The sequence below is a fragment of the Nothobranchius furzeri genome, chromosome 18, assembly GCF_043380555.1.
Source record: "Nothobranchius furzeri strain GRZ-AD chromosome 18, NfurGRZ-RIMD1, whole genome shotgun sequence".
Classification (NCBI taxonomy): domain Eukaryota; kingdom Metazoa; phylum Chordata; class Actinopteri; order Cyprinodontiformes; family Nothobranchiidae; genus Nothobranchius; species Nothobranchius furzeri.
This window is the reverse complement of record NC_091758.1, coordinates 26,735,421-26,757,878: the sequence shown is the minus strand read 5'-3', so window position 1 is coordinate 26,757,878 and position 22,458 is coordinate 26,735,421. Positions and strand designations below refer to the sequence as shown.

General features: G+C 40.3%; 1 protein-coding gene across 2 annotated transcripts; it reads left to right on the top strand.

Annotated features, from left to right (window-relative positions):
- The first annotated feature begins 33 nt into the window (after positions 1–33).
- Positions 34–22,132, top strand: LOC107392185 (B2 bradykinin receptor). Of its 2 annotated transcripts, none has more exons than XM_070547204.1 (2): positions 34–148; positions 20,902–22,132. In XM_070547204.1, exons 1-2 carry the CDS (start codon positions 129–131, stop codon positions 21,944–21,946), a joined length of 1,065 nt encoding a protein of 354 aa, XP_070403305.1. In that variant the 5' UTR covers positions 34–128; the 3' UTR covers positions 21,947–22,132. The 2 variants fall into 2 exon arrangements, with proteins under 2 accessions (XP_070403305.1, XP_015825316.1); XM_015969830.3 differs by lacking the exon at positions 34–148 and adding an exon at positions 20,238–20,371.
- Positions 22,133–22,458: the final 326 nt, after the last annotated feature.

Below are 22,458 nucleotides of genomic sequence, written 5' to 3'. Positions count from 1 at the left end.
ACTCTATGCTACAAAAACCTCTGGCATTAATTCAGACTCAGTTTGCATTCTCCAAGCCAGTTGGAGTCCAACAAAAAGCAGAAGCAGAGGCTACTTGACAACTGTTCTGTTTGATTTCTTCAGGGGAGATGGATCCTTCAAATACAAGGTAAAGAATCTTGTGTTTATTTTTCATGGATTATAAGTAAACAATTGTTTCTGGTAATGAAAAACATTTCGCATTTGAAATTATAACTGTAACGTGGCAAATGTAATTCTACTACACCTCTAAAAACTAAGCAAAAACAAACAAAAAAAAACGTTCATTCAGTCACACGGTGAAACTGTTTTATGTCCAGCTTTGGTTGTTTCAGTGTGTCAGCTGTATGCCTGTACTGTGTTGTTTCAATCATAAGCATCCAATCCTGAAAAAGAAATAATTTAAAACTGATGCTCATTACAAAAATAAAACCATGCATTTATACATTTCTGCTGATGCATTTGAATCAACTTTAATTAAACCTCAAAAGATGAATTTTGGATTCTAATTTGCTAAAACAATAAACATTTGTATTCAAAATAGAAAATATTCTTGCCTGAAGGTTCAATGTACATTCTAAAAAAATCTTCTTTAGATCTCATCTAAGGATCAGGGCCATTTTTTCAACATGCCTTTTTAACAATATTTAGTCTTATGTGTTTTGTAATTGTTACACAGTTTCCTTGGAAACATCTCTGGTAATGGAGACCAGAACAACACGGATCAAAGTGAATGTCCATTTCAATCTGATGACCTGACCTTCTCAGTGATTCCACTATACATCATGACTATCGCCATTCTGGGAATTCTACTAAATATCTTTGTGTTGATGGTTTTCTGCCTCCATAAGATGTCCTGCACCACAGCTGAGATCTACCTGAGCAACTTGGCTGCTGCAGACCTCCTTCTGGTCTCATTTTTGCCTGTCTATGCTTTCTATGTCCACACTCACTTCAACTGGACTTTTGGTTTGGTCATGTGCAAACTTGCCAACATGAGCATTCTGATGAATACCTACTGCAGCATCTACTTCATGGTTCTGATCAGCATTGATCGATACTTGGCTCTGGTGCACCCACTGTTCAGTGAAGGAAAACGAAGACCAAAGTTTGCCAAACTAGGTTGAGTGGTGGTTTGGATTCTGGGCTTCCTCTTTAGTCTTCCAGCTCTCATCCACAGGGATTTGACAGCACCCATTAATAAAAAAACATATTGTTACATGCATTTCCCCAGCCATACTGTAAGGCTAACAAGTGACTTGTCAGTCTCTGTATTTGGATTCATCTTCCCCATTTTCATAATTTCCTTCTGCACCATTAAAATAATCAAATCTCTGAAAAACAGAATAGCAGAAGGAGTACATGCAAAGAAGGTGGATCACAAGGCGTCCATTTTGGTTCTGGCTGTTCTCTTGGCATTCCTGATCTGTTGGGTTCCGTACCACCTGGTGAAGATACTAAATCTTCTCAAAGATGCTAAACTTATTACAAGTTGTAGTGTTTTCAAACTTGCATATCTGCAGCCAGATCTTCACCTACTTGGCCTACTTCAACAGCACTCTCAACCCCATTCTCTACATCCTTGTAGGGAAAACCTTTCTGAAAAAAATGAAAGAACTTTTCAGATAGTGGGATCACAAACCAACTTCGAACTTGAGCAACACTCTGAACACAAATGTGTCGAGAAGCATAAAATCCCATCATAAAATGATCTGATAAGGTTGTGGTTTTCTTACATTAAGGTATGTTCCAGTTTTTTGATTTCATATTTAAACTAAGATTACACAAAATAAATATGAAACTTCTTTGCAACTTTGTATGTAACTGTAGCGTGGCTACAACCACGCTTTTTCAAAGCCACTGAGTCCAACTTATTGACATGTGATTATTTTGTTTGTTTGTTTGTTTGTTTTAGGAGTTTAACAATGAAGGAAAAAATATCAGTATTCCTATGTCTGATTTATTTAATTGTTTTTGTAAACTACAAATGAAACTTGAAAATTTTGAATATTGCAAGGCAGCTTTCTTTATAGAGCACATTTCAAACACAGAGGCAATTCAATGTGCTTTACAATTATCAGGACACGATATGAAAGCAACATAAAAACACTAATTAAAATACACACAGAATTACAGTTTAAAGGAGAAGAAAAAGTTACAGCGCAGATTACAGTGGAGGTGACGCACGATAAGAAACAATTCGTTTAAAGGCTGATGAGTACATTATAGTTTTTAGTTTTGTTTTAAACAACACTTGGGTTGGGGCACATCTGAGGTCATGGGGAAGCTGATTCCATATGTGAGCAGCATAGTAACTAAATGCATCTCCACCATGGTTTGTTCTGACCCGTGGTTCTACCAGCTGATTGTTTCCAAGGGATCTCAGAGCCCTGTTGGGTGTAATATATACAGGAATGATCTCGGACATGTATTTTGGTCCCATGCCATTGAGTGATTTATAAACTAGTAGAAGCACTTTGAAATGTATTCTGTAGTTTACTGGTAACCAGTGTAGGGATCTAAGAACAGGAGTGATGTGCTCCGTTCTCTTAGTTCTTGTTGAGACTCTAGCAGCAGCATTCTGAACACGCTGCAGTTGCTTCACAGCTTTTAGGGAAGACCAGTTAGGAGACCATTGTAGTAGCACAGCCGACTAGAAATAAAAGCATGAATAAGTTTCTCTAAGTCTGGTCTGGACATGAGACCTCTAACTCTTGATATTTGATGAAGGTGATACAACGCTGATTTGGTTATACCCTTAATATGTCCAGAGAAGTTCAGGTCGGAGTCAATAATAACACCAAGATTTCTAACCTGGGTCTGTCTTTATTCCCCTGGAGTCCAGTTGAGCAATAACATGCATCCTATCCTTCTTGTTGCCAAATACAATAACTTCAGTCTTGTATTTGTTTAGTTGAAGGAAGTTTGACTGCATCCAGTTGTTTACTTGTTCTAGGCACTGACAGGGCGAGTCCAGTGGACGACAGTCACTAGGTGATAAGGCTAGGTAGATCTGGGTGTCATCAGCATAGCTATGATAGGCAATAGGCAATGTTATTATTAAGTATGACCTGACCCAGGGGGAGCATATAGAGATTAAAGAGTGGTGGTCCTAGAATTGAGCCTTGGGGGACCCCACATGTCATGGTGATCCACTTTGATTGGTAGTCCCTAACAGAGACAACATAGCCCCTGTCTCTGAGATTGGTTTGGAACCAGCCAAGCAGTGTGCCTGATAGTCCCACTCAGTTTGTGTCTGTCCAGAAGGATGTTATGGTCCACAGTCTCAAAAGCTGTACTGAGGTCAAGCACCATCAGGACAGATTTTTTACCTGAATCAGTGTTGAGACAAATGTCGTTTAATACCTTGAACAGTGCAGTCTTGGTGCTGTGGTGCTGTCTAAAGCCTGACTGAAGACCATCCATAATGTTATTTGACTCTAAATAGTTGTTTATTTGGATCATTACTGCCTTTTGGATGATTTTTCTTGTCAGAGGGAGATTAGAGATTGGTCAGTAGTTGTTCAACACTGAGGGATCTAATTTCCTCTTCTTTAAAAAGGGGTTTCACAGCAGCAGTTTTCAGCGATTTAGAAAAGCATTCTTGACATTAAAGAGCAGTTAACAATTTCCAGTACCTCAGCTTTTAGGCAACTAAAATCGTTTTTAAATAAGTTTGTAGGCAGGTTTTCCAGACAGCAGGTGGAGGAATTTAAGGTCTTTACTAGTGGGCCATTCCCATCTGTACCTGGTCGGCCTGGATAGCTCCAGTTGGCCCCAGCCTGGCCCGGTTGATTCTACACATCCTTGGGTCATTCAGTGTTAGTACTAATCAGGGTGAAAGTTGGCATTCTGGCCAGGTTGTTGCTGTGTGGCTGTGTCAGTGGTCAGTTTGTTTTAGTTGATTTATAGCAGGGGTGGGGAACGTCCGGCCTCAGGGTCGTATGCAGCCAGCGAGACCATTTAAACCGGACCGCCAGACCAAAAACCTTTAGATATTATCAATGAAAATTTGTTTTAGAAAGTTGAGGGAAAAAAATTATTTTTCAGCGATAAAACAGATGGAATTGTATGTCCGAGTTAGGCTCAGCGTCAGTGAATGCACCATGAGATGAACATCATTGTGATTGAGACAGACGGCTAAGCGTTAATCATGGCTGCTGTCAAGAAGAGGAAGGTGGATGCAGAATGCAGTGTATTCCAGGAAAAATCGGCAAATGATTTTTTTCTTCGTTGAAGTGAAAGGCAAGCCAGTGTGCTTAGTTTGAGGTGACGCGCTGGCAGTAATGAAAAAGGCGAATCTCGAGCGTCATTACACTTCAAAACATGGTAAACTTGCGGAGATAAAAGGACAAATGCGCTTGGATAAAATAAGTGCTGTTCGTCGGAGTTTAATTGCTCAACAAGGAGCTTTCACAGATACACAGACTGACAGAGAGAATATTACGCGTGCAAGTTTTGAGATGAGGGCATTAATAGCAAAGAAGCTGAAACCACATGCTGAAGGAGAGTTTGTAAAGGAGTGCCTCATAGCTGCCGCAGAGCTGCTTGTCTCCGACAAGGTGCAATTATTTCAAAGCATCAGTTTGTCTCGAAGAACCGTGTCTGATAGGACTGCTGATATGGCACAAGATATTAAAAATACACTGAAGAACACTGCAAGAAACTTTGAGTATTTTTCTTTGGCCTGTGACGAGACAACAGACATCACTAACACGGCACAGCTAGCAATTTTTGTGCGTGGAATTACGGTCGATTTTGAACCAGAGGAGGAGTTGCTTTCTTTGCAAGCCATGCACGGCACTACTAAAAGTGAAGATTTGTTTCAACAAGTTGTTGTGGCAATGAACAATTTTGAACTGCCATTCAAAAAGCTGAGCGGGATCGCCACTGATGGAGCACCTGCAATGGTTGGAGGTCAGAAAGGACTGACTGCACTGGTAAAAAAAAAAAAGAAAAAGAAATGAGCCGTTTGGGTCTGGATGCAAGTGATTTCATTGTTTTCCACTGTATCATACATCAAGAGAGTCTTTGTGCACATTCCCTGAAGCTAAACAATGTAATGAAAACAGTTGTGTCAGCCATAAACTTCATCAAAAGCAGAGGGCTGAACAACCGCCAGTTCAAAGAGCTCCTCTGCGAGCTTGAGTCAGAGTACGGAGATCTTGTTTATCACTGTGAAGTGCGCTGGCTGAGCTGTGCAAATATGCTCATACGGTTTTATACACTGCAGGAAGAAGTCAGACATTTCATGGAGATGAAGTGGAAACCTGTCTTGGAGCTCAGTGATGACAAGATTCTCAGTGACCTGGCCTTTATGGTGGACATCACCAAGCACCTGTCAGAGCTAAATATCAAGCTGCAAGGTCCACAACCAGCTCATCAGCTCCCTGCTTTCAAATGTCACTTCATTTGAAATGAAGTTAAAGCTCTGGCAAGGACAACTGGAAAAGGGAAACACAGTGCCCTTTCCAACCCTGCAAGAGCGAAAACCTGATGTTACAACTGAGTATGCTGTTGAGTGTGCAAAACTCATCCAGGCATTTGACAACAGGTTTCAAGATGTGAAAAGTATTCAAAAGGAACTAGACATCTTTGCTACACCGTTTAATGTGCAGCCATCTGATGTGCCAGACAACCTTCAAATGGAAATAATTGAACAGCAAAATAACACTGAGCTCAAAGCAAAGTACAACAACCTCTCTCTGCTGGACTTTTACAAACTGTACATCTGTGCAGATTTTCCCAACCTGAGGAGACACGCCCTGAAGTTTGCATCTCTATTTGGGACAACATACAAATGTGAACAGTTCATCTCAAAACTGACACTTGCAAAGAGTCGCTTCCGCTCAAGACGGACTGACCCAAACTTGGAAAACCAGCTTCGAATAGCTTTTTCAACCCTACCATCTGACATCAAACGCCTCTCCAAAGAAAAACTGTTCCAGCCATCTCATTAGGCGAGTCTGATGTGCAAAAATTCAGCAATTCCCAGGCTTAGAACACAGTAGTTCTAGACTTTATATTGTTCTTTCTATTGCATCACTTGGTATGTGTTTATTATAGCATGGCCCTCAGAGAACTATTAAAAAAAATTAATGGCCCTTTATAAGAAAAAGGTTCCCCACCCCTGATTTATAGGAATGAATGGCTAATCTAATGTTTGTGATTTTTTTCATTGAAGAAGGATGCAAACTCGTCACATTTGGTCTGAGATATGAAGTTGTGGGCTAACTGTGCTGGGAGATTAGTTAGCCTCGACAGTAGCAAACAGAACATGGGAATTGCTAATATTATCATTGATGACTTTTGAGAAAAATGCTTGTCTCGCCTTTTTTATTTTTTCAATATAAGTACATTTTGAAGGTTTGATAGTGATCTGGTAGATTCCTTTTCCTGAATCGGCACGCTGCATTCTACATATGGTGCAAAAGTTAGTTTATTTCAACAATCCGGCTTAGACTGAGAGACCATCTAAAGGCCCAGGAAGCCTTTACATGTGTTTTGGATTCATTAGCTGATTAGAGTGTGACACTTTGAGTCTAGAATATTAAAATTTTTCACATTATTCTAATTCTGAGATTTACATTTTTGGGTTTTCATAAGCTGTTAATCATAATCATCATAATTATAACAAATAAACACTTGAAATATCTTGCTTTGTGTGTAAAGCATCTATATTAATTTAACCAGTTTATTACTAAAATAAATTAACTTTTGCACATTATTCTAATTTTTAGAGTTTTACCTGTGTGTGGAAGAAAACACGGCATCAGCAAAGGTATGGGAGAATGACATGGGCTACAAGATGATGCAGCTGGTGTTGCCTTGCAGCAAGAAGATCGCAGGTTCAAAACACGGCCACAGCCTTCATGTGCAGCGTTTGCATGTTCTTCCCATGACTGGGTATCCAGGTTTTCTCTCATACATTATTCATCTGCAATGCTAAATTCACAAGTTGCTTTGGATTACTCTGTCTGCTAAATAAATAAACATCGGTTTCAACAATGAGAATTTTTACAGTTTTCTGTAATGCATGTAATATGATGTTTCCTGTTATGTTTGTCACACTTGAGTGCACAATTTGTCATTGCCATGAAGGCCATGTACGGTTTTGAGTGTTTAGTAATTTATGAAGTACTAATGGATAAATCAAGGCTTTCAAATGGTTTGATTTTTGCACTAAACATGTCCACATCAGTTACTTTCTAGAACAATAACAAAAGCGACATCCTTTATTGTTTTACGGGATCTATTAATTAGATTATAGGCTTTCTTTCTACCACTCACACCCTAAAGTACATTTAAACAAATGGGCTGTATAATATTAAATTGTAATACTACCCCAGATGTAGTACATTGGAATTTATCTTCTGTAGATCTGCATGCATGTAATGTATGTTCATATATTGTAGTTGCTTAAATTCAAGATAAGCCTACCTTAGTTTGGCATTTGTTACGTCCCCGACAGAAGGTGTTAAAATGTGAAGGAGGGGGCAACAGAAGAAATGCGACAGTGGAGTTAAAATGGGTTTAATCGTTATAAAAGGTTCTAAAAACAAGTACTAACAGATGGCGAGCATTATTAAGATAATGCAAAACAAAAAAAAATAAACTCTCAAAAAGGTTTACATTAAAAGAGCAGTTACCAACATTAAAAACACCTGGTTAAAACTTATTAAAAGTTTCACCAAAAAAGAAGGTGTTTCAAAATCCACAAAGTTGATAAAAGTTCTAAAACAATCTATTGATATAAAACACCTGGTTAAAACTTCTGTTAAGTTTTACCGGAACAGAAGATGTTTTAAAACCAAAGTCAATAAAATTGTATCACAGAGTTAACCTTTAAAATAATCTCTCTGGATCACTCAGAGTTAAAACTGAAAAAAGTTAAAACTCTTCAACTCGAAGGGGTTGAAAACAAAATGAGGCCTGGAGGACAGCTGAACCCCTGGACTTCTTCTTCTTCTTCTTGTTTAATGGCGGGTGGCAACCAACTTTCAGGTGCATTTCCGCCACCTACTGAATAGGAGTGTGAGTCGAAGTGGGGAGTATCCTACTTAAAAAAAACAACTAAATCCTATCAAGTAAACCACTGTCCCTTAAAAAGCCTATGACTAACCTATACACCACTAGTCACCCATTTAACAGAATGCCCAACTCAAATTCCCTATTTCCCTTAACTTTTAATTTTTCTACCAACAATTTCCTATTACCCACATATTTCCTACAAGCACATAATACATGTTCTACCATTTCCCTATCAAGTCCACAGTCACACATACCGGTATTATGCCGTCCAAGAATAAAAAGTTTACTGTTCAAAGCTGTATGTCCCAGTCTCATCCTTGTTATCACTGCCTGATTTCTGTTACTCATGTGTACAATTTCCATTCTTCCAACCTTTCCCTTTAATTTTTACAACTGTCTTCCTTTCATGTCCCGTATCCATTGCTCTTGCCATTCATCCAGAATCTGCTGTCTAATAACTGATTTCACCTCTGCAACACTGAATGGAACCTCCATCACAGGATCCAGTGTTGTTGCCTGCTTTGCATAATAATCAGCTATTTCATTACCCTCTACTCCACTGTGAGCTGGAACCCACATAAACCTAACCTCTGAATCAGTCTTCATCAACCTAAACAAGCACTCGAATATCTCATACAAAATATCTGATCTCTTATCTGCTGACATTTCTCTAATTGACAACAATACAGACATGGAGTCTGAGCAAATAATACTTTTCCTAACACCGTTTTGTTCTACTGTAAACTAAATGAAATGGCTAACATTTCCACTGTATATACTGACAGATTATTAGATGTTCGACTTTTATGAAATTTACCAAATTTCGGAATCCAGAAAGAAAACCAATTCAAATTTCCTGACTCTCTCGACCCGTCTGTATATACAGGGATGAATGATTGATGAGCGTCATTTAATCTTTCTTCCACAACATTATCCCAGTTTCCCACACCTTTCCGTATGTTAATTACATTGTGAATATGAAAATCTATCACCACTTTTGGAAATAACCAAAACAGAGTAGGTGAATATAAATATTTCTTAAGAACAACTATATCATTTAATTTAAAGGCTTCCGCCAATCTACACGATTTCCAGACCATGCTCTCATACTGTCCATTGAAGCATTGCCCTCCTACTGTCATCTCTCCCTTAACCATATGCACATCCTCTGCACTACCTTGTACACTAGCCCAATAATTTAATTTCAGCAACTTGAATCTAAGAGTCAATGGCATCTCTCCCATTTCTACTTGTAAGGACACTATCGGTGTGGTTTTCATTGCTCCACAACAGGGATTCCAAAGTGTGGTGCACGCACCCCCGGGGGGTGCGCGAGCTGCCGCTAGGGGGTGCGCGAGGTGAAAAGTGTAATGTCTGCGGAGCTGAGAGAAGTCTGTCATATGTCACTATTAGCGTAGCCAGAAACTCATTTGTGGGTGGGCCAAAGAAAAAGTAAGCGGGCACAATAAATGTAATTGAAAACAAGTATATTTTTGCACGTGTGTGTGTCCTCCGCATGTGCCCTAGCTTCATAATAACAATGCGCCGAGCTTCAGCACTCTGGCCTGCGCACGCCGATATGTTCCGTATTTGATCATTTTTAATGGTGTTGGAGAAATCTGAAGGTGGCGAGTCATTCTGGCAGATTGTAATTAACATCCCGTCTCATGCAGGTGTTCTGACATTGTAAACACGGCGGTCAAGTGACCCGTCATTATTGTAAACTTCACACACAGAACATTGTGGATGTAACAAAATAAATCAAGAAATTATTCCCATTCAGGCTATTAACAGCGCGCTGAAGATCTGAAGTTCAGAGTGCGTCTGTCAGGGGTCAGACGCATTCCAGCGGAACCACGGCTCACGGGTGCACAAGTGAGCACATCTGGGCTGGGCAGAAGTTATTTTACAACGTTGGTTTAAATAGCGCCAATAACGAGACGCAGTGACTGGAGCGGCTCATGGAGCTGTGCCACGCGCGCGCACACACCCAGATTCAATAAGCGGGCACGCTGCGCAAACTCCGGCGCGCCGTCAGACTGTCGCGTGCACGTCCCATTTGTCGGTTCCGTTAAAACCCAGTTCCGTTAGAACTTATGAGACTATGCATCTATCAGGGTTCGGTGGGGATGTCGGTGAGTTTTATCGTACTAGACCCTGGTTATGGACTTCCTAAGTAACAATCATATCTTCTATTTTAAAGGTGAAATGATATGCAAGACTCGTACCTTTGGAATAGCCCACTTCTTTTTAATCAATCCCGTTATTTTTTGGTTAAAATACTGGGGACGAAGCCCGGCGGGAGGCCAACCCTTCCGGCAATTGTTTGGGTTATTTGGATTAATTGTGCCCCTATCAGCTTATGTGGGTGGTTGGTAACTATAAAATGATTCTTGTTAGTTGATCAGGCTAACATAGATTTATCAATTTATTTAATCAATCCAACCCTCCAGCGCTGATAGAGACTTTTTCAACTTGCGAATCAGAGCCAAAATTAACCTCTAATGTTTCGGTTTTATCATCCTTAAGACAACTCGTTACTCGCGGGTGAGGGAGGAGGCAAGCCCCTCTTTTCTTAAGGTTTCTTTATATCAGTGGTGGGCAGTCAGGGCCAGCAAAGCCTTCTCTGCTGGCCTAAACTTACTCAAAAACGTAAATGTATTTTTTTTTCCTTTGGTAAATATTTTTTCAATAAAAATATGTTCACTGGTCAATTTTCTTTTTAACCTATTATACCCACTTGGTTGCGCTGCTTCTAGTGTTGAAATACCAAGGTTGGGTGTTATCCAATCAGATTTAAGCTAGCTTGTGTTTTCAGGCAGATTAAGTCTGCTCTAGGCCTTCAGACTCAATCGAGAAGCCCACTGTCCGCTGTAAGTGAACAGAGACGAGCCAGTTGCGATAGCCAATCAGCTCACGAGTCAGCTTGGCCCGGGCCAGCTAGCTGGCCTCACGCAAAAGTTGACATGAACGCATCCTGTGATTGGATAAGCAGTAGTTTGAACTTTTCTAGCGGCATGAAGCAAAATATCAAAACTAAACACGGAGATAGGCAGCTATCGGTGTATTTTTGTACAAATGATGGCTGAAAGAGGAGAAGGGACGGACTTGGTGGCAGATTTACTTGCCACACCATTTTCAAGACGGACCTTTCAAGAAAAAATGGATATTGTGAGAACAGGTCGTCCGACTCCAATGCTAGCTGGCTTGTCCCAGCAGGGGAAAGGATTTGTTCGTCATTTTCAGGCAAGCAACTATGAACGGTACCCATGGCTAACAGCTTCAGAGAACCGCTGCAGGTTATTCTGCTGGGAATGCCTGTTGCTCGCATCAGATCGATTTGGTATTTGGAGTTTTACTGGATTTGCCAATTTAAGTTGTTTCACCAAGGCAGCAAAGAGACACCAAAGCACGGCTGGCCACTTACAAGCTACGGTGCTTTTAAAAACCTTTGGGGACACCCGAGTGGATCTGCAGCTCAGTGAACAGGCGCGCAAGGACACGGAGCTCCACAACAAAAAGGTGAAGAACAATAGGGAGATATTGAAAAGGCTGATGGATTGTGTCATATTTTTGGGTAAACAAGAACTTTCATTTAGGGGACATGATGAAAACCCCCAGTCATTAAATAGAGGGAATTATGCGGAGCATATCTTTTCTTGCTGAACATGACGCCAACTTGCATTACCACCTGACCACCAACAGGGTCTTTACTGGGACATCAGGCAGAATACAAAATGACCTCATTTATGCTATTGCAGAAGTGATGGGAGGTGAGATCAAAATAGAGATCAGAAGAGCCCCTTTTGTCGCCGTCATGGTTGATGAAACCACAGACGTGGGTAACGTGGCACAGCTGGCACTCGTCCTGCGCTATGTGACAGCCACAGGTGTCAAGGAGCGTTTTGTCAAATTTGTGGATGTAACGAGTGGCAGGCGAGCTGATGACCTTGCCGCGCTTATTTTCCGTATTCTTGAGGAATATGAATGCTGTTTGGACAAAGTTGTTGCACAGTGTTACGATGGTGCAGCGGTGATGGCATCTGGACTAAACGGGGTGCAGGCTAAAGTTAAGGAAAAGGCACCTATGGCCTTATTCATTCACTGTTATGCACATCGTCTTAATTTAGTGCTGACTCAAGGGGCCTCAAAGCTTAAAGAGTGCAAGGTCTTTTTTGCCAATCTGAATGGCCTCGCTGCGTTTTTCTCCAGATCCCCGAAGCGCACACAGTTGCTGGATGATGTGTGCAAACGGCGTCTTCCTCATGTTGCGCCAACACGGTGGCAATATTCATCAAGACTGGTGAATGCAGTCTTTGAGAATCGAGTTGCTCTAAAGGAGTTGTTTGGTCACATATTGGACCATCACGACGAGTATGATGAGGACACCGTGCTTTCTGCAGATGGATTTAACGCACGGCTGGACGATTTTGAGTTTTGTTTTTTGCTCAACACATTCAATGGGCTTTTTGAGTATGCTGATGTGCTTTTTGGAATACTGCAGACCAAATCATTGGATGTGCAATTCTGCATGGCCAGGCTGAACGAGTTTTGTGACAAAGTTGAGCAAGAGAGGGGCAATTTCAGTGAGATATATGAAGAAGCAATGCGCGCCTCCGGTGGTCCAAGTGTGCACAGAGGCCAACGCAAGGTGATCTCCGTGCACATTACCAAAAACTCCACAACAGCATTCTGGACAACATTCTTTCCCAGACAAGGAATCGATTTCAGGACCATGAAATGTTGATGTTTCTCTCCCTTCTTGACCCCCAGCACTTTCAGACATACAGAAAAAAATTCCCGACAGCAGCCTTCTCCAGCTTAACACAGAGCCACGGACCACTGTTTGATCTTCCCCGACTTAAAACAGAACTGACTGTAATGTATGCTATGGCTGATTTTGAAGGAAAAAGTCCCGCTGATCTACACGATTTTCTTCTCAGCAAAAACCTGAGTGAGAGTGTGGGACAACTTTACGCACTGGCCTGTTTGGCTGTGACTATCCCGGTGTCCACTGCCTCTGTTGAGCGCTCATTCTCAGCATTAAAGCGCGTAAAAACGTACGCCAGAAACACGACCGGACAGACACGACTTTCAGCATTAGCCTCCATGTCCATAGAAAAGGCTCTACTCATGGACCTGAAGCGCACAGATAAACTGTATGACAGAGCCATTGAGGTTTTCCTGAGGAGAGAAAGAAGGATGGATTTTATTTTCAAATGAGCAGGAGAGGAGGAGATCCATGCTGGACATTTATGTTGGTGAGTAGAAACATTTTATTAGTATTTTTTTATGTTTTGTCATTTTATTTCGTTACTAATCAAGAAATGGTAACGAAATAAAATGGCTAAATGAAATTATTCTGTTTATGCAATTAATATTGTGTACAACGTGGTGTGCGCAGCTGCGCCCACATTGTTTCGCGGTGCCATTTTCTCCTAAACAAATGCAAATGTGTTTGCTTTACTTATTTATTTTATTGTCTCATCTCTTAAACCTGTCTTTCATTTTTGAGATTTGACAGTATCTGTGGTCTTAGCTTCCTACCCTCAATTGGGAATGCGAGTTTGATTTCAAAGGCTCCGGAAATTACATGTCTTGACCAGCCACTGGTGTGTGTGCGTGTGTGTGTGGGAGAGAGAGAGAGTGAAAGAGAGAGGTTTCTCCAGCTGTGATGTCATATTGATGGTATTTTAAGGTGTATTAATTTAGATTGGATTGAATAGGAAATCACTGAAGGCGCAGGGGTGGAATGCACCGCCCGCCACTGCTTTATATTAATCTGTCACAAACCGTAAAGTAAATCCTGATAATTCAGGAACCTATAATTAATATGCTTACCTTTACCTCTGTGCAAACAATGGTCAGGGCCCCAACCGTGAAGCTTTAGAGAAAACCTGAAAGAATCAGGATTATGTTTCTTTTTCAAAAAAGTTTATTACAAAATCAAAAAATACAAAAATGAGTAAATATAAAAACAACCGCTTCCCCCCAAGGAGGGATTAGTTCTAATGATTAACTAAGAAATAAAGAGTTGATTTACACCAACTCGGTCTTCTGAGAATCTCCCCCAACCTGGGACGTAATTTTGGGGGGGGACGGGTGGGACATGTCCCCCCCACTTTTTCAAAAGGCAGTTTTGGTCCCCTGCACTTTTTTCCGTCCAAAAACAATATTACGCTCCATTAAATGGATTTGGTTGAGCACTAGGACCGAAACGGAAACCGGTTTCCTATTAGACCCGCCCAAAAGCTAATCTATTGGCTCTGCTGATACTTGCTAACGTATTATTGGCTGTTGCTGCTGTCACTCAAGTTGTAAACAGTCAGAACGTGCTCACGTTGTTTTGCTAGTTTGGAGCCGCTAGGGAACACCAGTACTGAGTCACATCGTCAACTAGACGCTGTGTAATATCAGAGCTCAGCTCATCTTCCATTACATAACATTTGAATAAGTGTTCATTTGTGAGTCTTTGGTAGTTAGGCACAGCCAGGAGGCAGCATGTCAAGAAAACGAAAAGTGGATATAAGAGACTTCTTTCAAAGTCAAAACGTAAGTTGGAACATGTGACACCCCTGCATTAAGCTCAGACTCACCTCCTCCTTCACAAACATACTCAAAACTAACTTTTACAAACTCATCTCCTCCACATAACTGACTCCTCAGACACAATTTATTCGTATTATTATAATTATTATTTTTTTATTACTATTATCGTCATAATTATTATTACTAGTAGTAGTAGTAGTAGAAGTGTAACTTCAAAACTTTTATCATTTAACTTTATTCTAAACCTATCTATTGCAATGTATATGTTCACATTAAAAAGCTCTGAAAAATGAACAGTATCATCATCGTCAACAGATTTCAACAGATCTTTTTAAGCTTAATGTCAAAGATGTACACTTTTCATTAGATTTATCTTATTTTTTCCATTTATTTTTTGTGTGTTGAAATGCAACAACTGTTTAAACACTTTTAAGGGAAAAAACATATTTAATATGTTTTTATACACTCAAATGTTAGGGTGATGATCATGTGTAAAACATTAGTTCAGCATGTCCTCTAACACAGCAAATGAACAAACGGCCAGATCTCAGGAGGGACCGTTTATGTATAAATAATTTTTATACTTTTGACTAGGCCTGGGAAAGTAACACATTTTGCTGGACGATATTTTGTCCAACAAATTGTTGATGATAAACGATATCATTGTCAACATTATCTAGACCAAAATAACCACTGATATAATGTTAATATATCATAATAATGCAAGTACACCCTTTAAAATGCAACAAATAAACCTTCATTTAACACTGAAATGTCCAGAACCAGAACTTCTAAATGAATAAAAATAACAAACAAAAATTAAATTAAAAAGGAATCTCACTCCCTGTTAGAAAATGTTGCACCAAAAACAATAAAAAAAGACCCAAAACAATAAATACAATGGCCTATCCATTGTCAACAGCCAAAACTGCACTTCAATAATGATAATAAATAAAAATAATAAGAGTTGTACATTTTTTAACTTTGATATATATATATATATATATATATATATATATATATATATATATATACAGTTGTGGTCAGAAGTTTACATACACTTGTAAAAAATATAATATAATGGCTCTACTGAGTGTCCCGTTATTTCTAAAACTCTGATTTTTCTCTGATAGAGTGATTGGAACAGATACTTCTTTGTCACAAAAAACATTCATGAAGTTTGGTTCTTTAATGTCTTTATTATGGGTTAACAGAGAAAAGTGATCACATTTGCTGGGTCACAAATATCGTGACGTGTCAAGGGGTCTTTACATAACACCCCCCACCCCAAATCCGCACAAGCCTGCTGTGTCCCCCCCACTTCTGAAATCAAAATTTCGTCCCTGCCCCCAACTCTCTGCTTCTCTCCAAAAAATGACCTGTCATCTCTGGACGGGGGATGACCTCTCCAAATCTGCTCTGTCTCTCTGTCGTATGCCCCAGCTCTCTCAGAGCTGCTCTTTTATACCCTTCCTGGGCCAGCTTAGGCAAGGTAAAAGGCACATATCATTACCTCATGACAGAGAGGTCATGGGGTCATTTACCAGACACACACTTTTTTGCTCAACACAAGACATTTGGTATCATTATCACTTCATGCAGCATTCTTCTTAACACAGGTCATTACATGCAGCACTCTACATGAGGGCACAAAACACTACATTCAGCACTCTTCATGAGGGCACAGGTCATAAATCATCATGTTTGTAGCAAATTGTAGGTCTTCCTTCAGCATTCCTGAGAAGACTCCTAGATCCAAACGGGACCTGAGTGAAGTTGGCCCCCCCACCTTCTTCAAATTCAACAAAAGTGGTATCAAACCATTGTGCTACGTTTGTGCTGGTTTGTGCTGCAAACATTTTCGTTTGTGCTACTATCATTTTAAAGATATTAATAAAAATTTCTGGAGGTCATCAGAGGTCAACCAGCCCCCCCACATTAATGGAATCAAACAAAACTGGTGTCAATCAACTGTTCTACGTTTGTGCTGGTTTGTGCTGCTAAAATTGTCGTTTTTGCTGCTTCTGTCTTGAAGATATTAATGAAAATGTAAAGGTCAAAAGGTCAAACAGCCCCCCCACCTTCTTCAAATCCAACAAAAGTGGTATCAAATCATTGTGCTACATTTGTGCTGGTTTGTGCTGCAAAAAACTTCGTTTGTTCTACTATCATTTTAAAGTTATTAATAAAAATTTCTAGAGGTCATCAGAGGTCAACCAGCCCCCCCACATTAGTGGAATCAAACAAAACTGGTGTCAATCAACTGTTCTACGTTTGTGCTGCTAAAATGTTTTACTTGCGGAACTAAACCCCTGGACTGCTGAAGGTACAGCCTTTTTATCCAGGTGTTGGTCATCAGCAGGATTCAGATCAGCTGTGCTCCTCAGCAGCCTGGAAGAGAGGAGGAGGGGCGGTGTCAGGCTGATCACCGGGGCTGGGTGATCCTGGCTCCTGCATCCCAATGGCCAGGCTGGTAGCCGTAACAGCATTAGTACAAAGGGTGGTTCTTGTGTATTCCATAAACAACAGCTGTGAACTTACATGACTTCTGTACATCGTCTCTGTGTTCATGTTTATCCAGTGTTTGAAGGCAGCATGCCAGATTTGCACAGGGCAGTTTTGTTTTCCTTCTTCTTGTCCTGTTGCTCAGGAAAGATCCCTGTAACAACTCTACTGTTTATCCATTCATGTTCTTTGTATATTGTAAAACTCAGCAGCATGACGATACAGCACCAGGATATTAAATAGTGATCTGATTGTGTATTTCACTGTCTTCTATTGAGTTTGAGTTTTATCTGTAATTTTTTTAAATTTAATTTTAATAATTAAATAAACTGAAAGCTAAACTACTGTTGCACTGGGTTTTCTTTTAAGGAGACTCAAAGGAGTCACAGTGGAGCTCAGTAGTTATGATTTAGAAATGGAGAATGTTCTGATGGTGACCCAATATCCAAATATTTACTGGATCTCTGGTCAGATGGTCATGAAATGGTTGTGGGAGAACCCAGAGGGCAAGTGAAGGCTCTGCAGACAGACAGATGAACTCAAAAATACTTTAAAGGTGTTGTTGACTGAAAAACCTTTTTTTAACTATTATTTCTGATTACAATTAGTAGTTCTGGGTTTTTCATGCAGGCTGAACATAAAAAAGGTCTCCTACACCTATCTCCTGTGCCAGCTTCTGATAGAACATAGATGGTGAAATGCTAAGGTTTAAAATTCCTCACTAGATGTCACACTGTGAATTTGCATTCAAGGCCTCGCCCATTTTGGGTCATGCCTGCCCAAGGGACGGGTTTTCAAAAATAAAATTTGCAGTGAGGAGAGAGAGCGGAGAGTGTCTTGGTGATAGTGACTCTGCAGCATGGCTGAACGTGTTCTCTTAGCCAATCAGAAGTGAGGTGCGTGAAGAAAGAAGAAGAAGAAAGTATCAAGATAAAAATCACGAGGCGCTTCGGTGTGCATATCGTGCACAGGTTTGCTGGATAAACTGGATAAACATGAACACAGAGATGATGTACAGAAGTCATGGAAGTTCACAGCTGTTGTTTATGTAATACACAAGAACCACCCTTTGTACTAATGCTGTTATGGCTACCAGCCTGGCCATGCAGGAGCCAGGATCACCCAGCCCTGGTGATCAGCCTGACACCGCCCCTCCTCCTCCTCTCTTCCAGGCTGCTGATGTACACAGGTGTGCATATCATTACTAATAATAATGAGTAATCCTGCTGTTTTCAGCCTACCACTACACCAGCAAACTTCTGCATCTCAGAACAGAAGCATCATTGTGCTTTTTTTATGACTCATAAGACACTGAGTTACCCCGGCTTTCCACGGGAGCCATCAGCAGCACGTTACTGCAGCAGCACGTCATAGCTGCTGATAGGAACCGCTGTGGTCAACAGAACCTTTTCCACGGGAGCCGTCAGCAGCCGTCAGCAGCGCGGGTCGGCCGCGTCTCAGAAGCAGCATGTCGCAGCCTTTACGCGCTGGTTCTATTTTCTACGCGCGACGCCTCTGAAACGGGTCAAGTTCGACATTTTTGGGGAAGGAAAGACAGGAAATCGGATGCGGAAATGGAGAGAAGCTTCCGAGATTTTCAGAATAAAGAACGTACTGCCTTCTGGTTGCTTTGCTTTTAAAAAAGGTTACTAACTGTGCGGCCCCGTGAGAAGTTATCACCTAGCTAGCAGTCTCCTTTGTTTTTCAGGTCCGTATTGGCGATTATAAAACATACAGAACATAAAACACAAACCTTGTTGTAGTTTTCTCCTGCTTGTTGTTGTGTTTACTGACGAAGTCACTCGTGTGACTTCGTGCTCTGTCGGTGACAGCTGCTCCCCTGCTGCTTCGCGTCTCGTGGGAAGGGCCAAGCAGCAGCTTACGCGAGCAAGACGTGCTGCTGCAGTAACGTGCTGCTGATGGCTCCCGTGGAAACCCGGGGTTAGACTAGAGAACACTCCAGATGTGTTGAATAAACAAGTAAACCACATCTTTAATAACAGCAAAACTGGGAGCAGAGTAAACTTAACAAGAGGGGTAAAACAGATGAAAATTAGCACTAAAGGGAGCTAAACAGAGACAGATGTGTACAGTCAACTGGTGAGCTGAGGGAAATCAAGCTGAACCAAAACAGAAACAAATCCTGGAAAAATAACTTTACAGATCTTTGCAGAACTGTTAGAAAACAGGGTTTATCCTTGGTATACCGTCACTTTTTATAACATGCCACCCTTTATAATCCTGCTGGTAGTGTAAATGTCCACCTGAGATGGTCTAAAGACGTAGGTACTAAATATTTGCATGAGTGCCAGTCATCATGGATAAAACTGAAGTTCACAGCCTACACTACGCTGTCCGTGCAGGTTGGATTTAACAGATCAAGGACTTGAGAAACAATGATTGATTTAAAGATAACCCTAATTCTTTAGAAATGCATTTTCAGAAGCTGACTCTCATTTTAGCCACGTCATATTCCTCTGTTCATGTTGAAAGTCGTGGTTCCAAGACATGAACAGAATCACATAATCTGCAAGCGGAGGGGACACCCAGGGGTTCTGAAACTAGATTCCTTCTTTTTGACAACTACATCTCAAGATCCTCAGTGGATTGGAGATGATGAGCAGCCCAGGTGGAGGCCAACCATTACTGGGCTAAACTTAGTCCAGAGAATATGAATTGCAGGACATGGACACGTTATACCCCCACAGCAACCCCTACTAACTGCCTGGAGATATAACCTATTCTCTTTTTGTTTGTTGATTTTTTAAAGTCCTTCACCACAGCTGAAATTTACTGGAGCAATCAGTTTGCTGCTGATCTTGTTCTAATATTTGTTCTTCTGGATTTGTGATAAATGACATAAATTAGAAATGCAATGAAAGAAAGCTTTTAAACTGAACATTTTACTTGTTGCAAGCATGTAGACATACGTGTGACTAAAATATTATTCACATATTATTTGAAGGCTTCAATACACAGATGCACAAACATTTATGATTTTAGATTTTTTGCTTGCCATAAGGTGTGTCAGACAGAACAATGAAAAACTCCTGCGAATAGAGAGAGATAGGGAGAAAGGAGGGGTAATATGAAGACAGAGGTGGGAATTGGCTAGTCACTTGACACTATAAAAACCTCTGACATGAACTCAGACTCAGTTTGCTTTCTTCTCAAGCCCATTAGAGACAGACATAAAGCAGGAGTAGCAGTAACTTGACAAGTACTTCTGTTTGGTTTCTTCAGAAGAGATGGATCTTGTAAACAAAAGGTAAATTATGCTTTTATCATTATAATCCTTTGTGTTTATTCTCTATCTATAATTACTAATTATTTTACTAAACAACAGTTTCTGTTCCTGGACAGCATTTGTCAAGTTATTGCTGTAACGTGGCAAAAAGAAAAATCTACAAAACCACTAGAGACTTAGCAAAAACCCGAAACTTTTTTTGTACCCGATGTGTTTCAGAATCTGTTCTGCTGTTTTTTTTTCAGTGTGTCAGCCTCATGCCTGTGCCTGTTAAAACATGTTTACTCTCAGATACATATGTGCATTAACCCATTAAAATATCTGCTGATGTATCTGAAAGTACTTTAATTCAACCACAAAAGGTGAATTTATAGGTAAGAATAAACTGAAACTAAGTCCAAATGCAATATTTTTCTGAAGTAGAAAATACTTTTGTCTCCCAGTTCAATGTGTACTCTGAAATAAAAACTAGATCACAGTAAACAGTACCATTTTGAAGAAAATACCATTTAATCATGTTTTTTCTCATCTGTTTTGTAATTTTTCTGCAGCTTCAATGGTAACATCTCCTCTGGAAATGAAGACCAGAACAACACGAATCAAATTAAATGTCTACTTCTACCTGATGATTTGTCCTTCTCAGTGATTCCACCATACATTATGATTATCGCCATATTGGGAATTCTACTAAATATCTTTGTGTTGATGGTTTTCTGCCTCCACAAGAAGTCCTGCACCACAGCTGAGATCTACCTGAGCAACATGGCTGCAGCTGACCTCCTTCTGGTCTCATTTTTGCCCTTCTATGCGTTCTATGTTTTAAAGCGTTTTGACTGGACTTTTGGTTTGGCCATGTGCAAACTTGTCAGCATGAGCATTCTGATGAATACCTACAGCAGCATCTACTTCATGGTTCTGATCGGCATTGATCGGTACTTGGCTCTGGTGCACCCACTGTTCAGTGAAGGAATACGAAGACCAAAGTTTGCCAAACTAGGTTGTGTGGTGGTTTGGATTCTGGGATTCCTCTTTAGTCTTCCAGCTCTCATCCACAGGGATTTGACAGCACCCATTAATAACACTAAATCAAATTGTTTCATGAATTTCCCCAGCCATAATGTACAGCTAACAAGTGACTTGTCACTCTCTGTACTTGGATTCATCATTCCCATTTTCATTATTTCCTTTTGCACCATTAAAATAATCAAATCTCTGAAAAACAGAATAACAGAAGGAGTAAATGCAAAGAAGGTGGATCACAAGGCGACCACTTTGGTTCTGGCTGTTCTTCTGGCGTTTTTGATCTGTTGGGTTCCGTACCACCTGGTGAAGATACTATATTTTCTCAAAGATGCTAAACTTTTTACTAGTTGTAGTGTTTTCAAACTCTTGCATATCTGCAGCCAGATCTTCACCTACTTGGCCTACTTCAACAGCACTCTCAACCCCATTCTCTACGTCCTTGTTGGGAAAAACTTTCAGAAAAAAGTGAAAGAACTTTTCAGACAGTGGGATCACAAACGGACCTCAACCTTGAGCAACACAGTGAGCACAAAGCTGCCAAGAAGCAATAGATCTTCACATAACATTGTCTGAAAAGCTTGTGATTGTCTTTCATTAAGGTATGTTTCATTTTTTTTATTTTATAAGGATAGTAGAAAGAAGAGCATGTTCCCTAACATTTTACCTATAGGGTTGGGAAAAAAAGAAAGGCAAAAAAATATGAATGACACTCCTTTGTGTATTTCTGTAATATGGTGATAACCCCACATTTTTAGTAAAGTCCAACTTCTTTTCTTTAATTTAGAAGTTTAACAATAAGAGAAGATATGCAGCATTGTGATGTCTGACTTATTTCATTGATTGTGTAACTTATGTGGAAAAAAATATGGCAGAGACATGAAAGGTTGGCAGGGGCTACGTGATGGTGCAGCTGATAGTATTGTTGCCTTGCAGTAAAGGTTACAGGTTCAAAACTTTCTGAAAAGAGAGTGCATGTTCTCTCCAAGCTTGCATGGGTTTTCCACGGGTTCCTCAGTCCAGAAACATGCAAATGAGCTTATTCGCCTGCAATGCTACATCTTCCATTATTACAATGCTTTGTATAC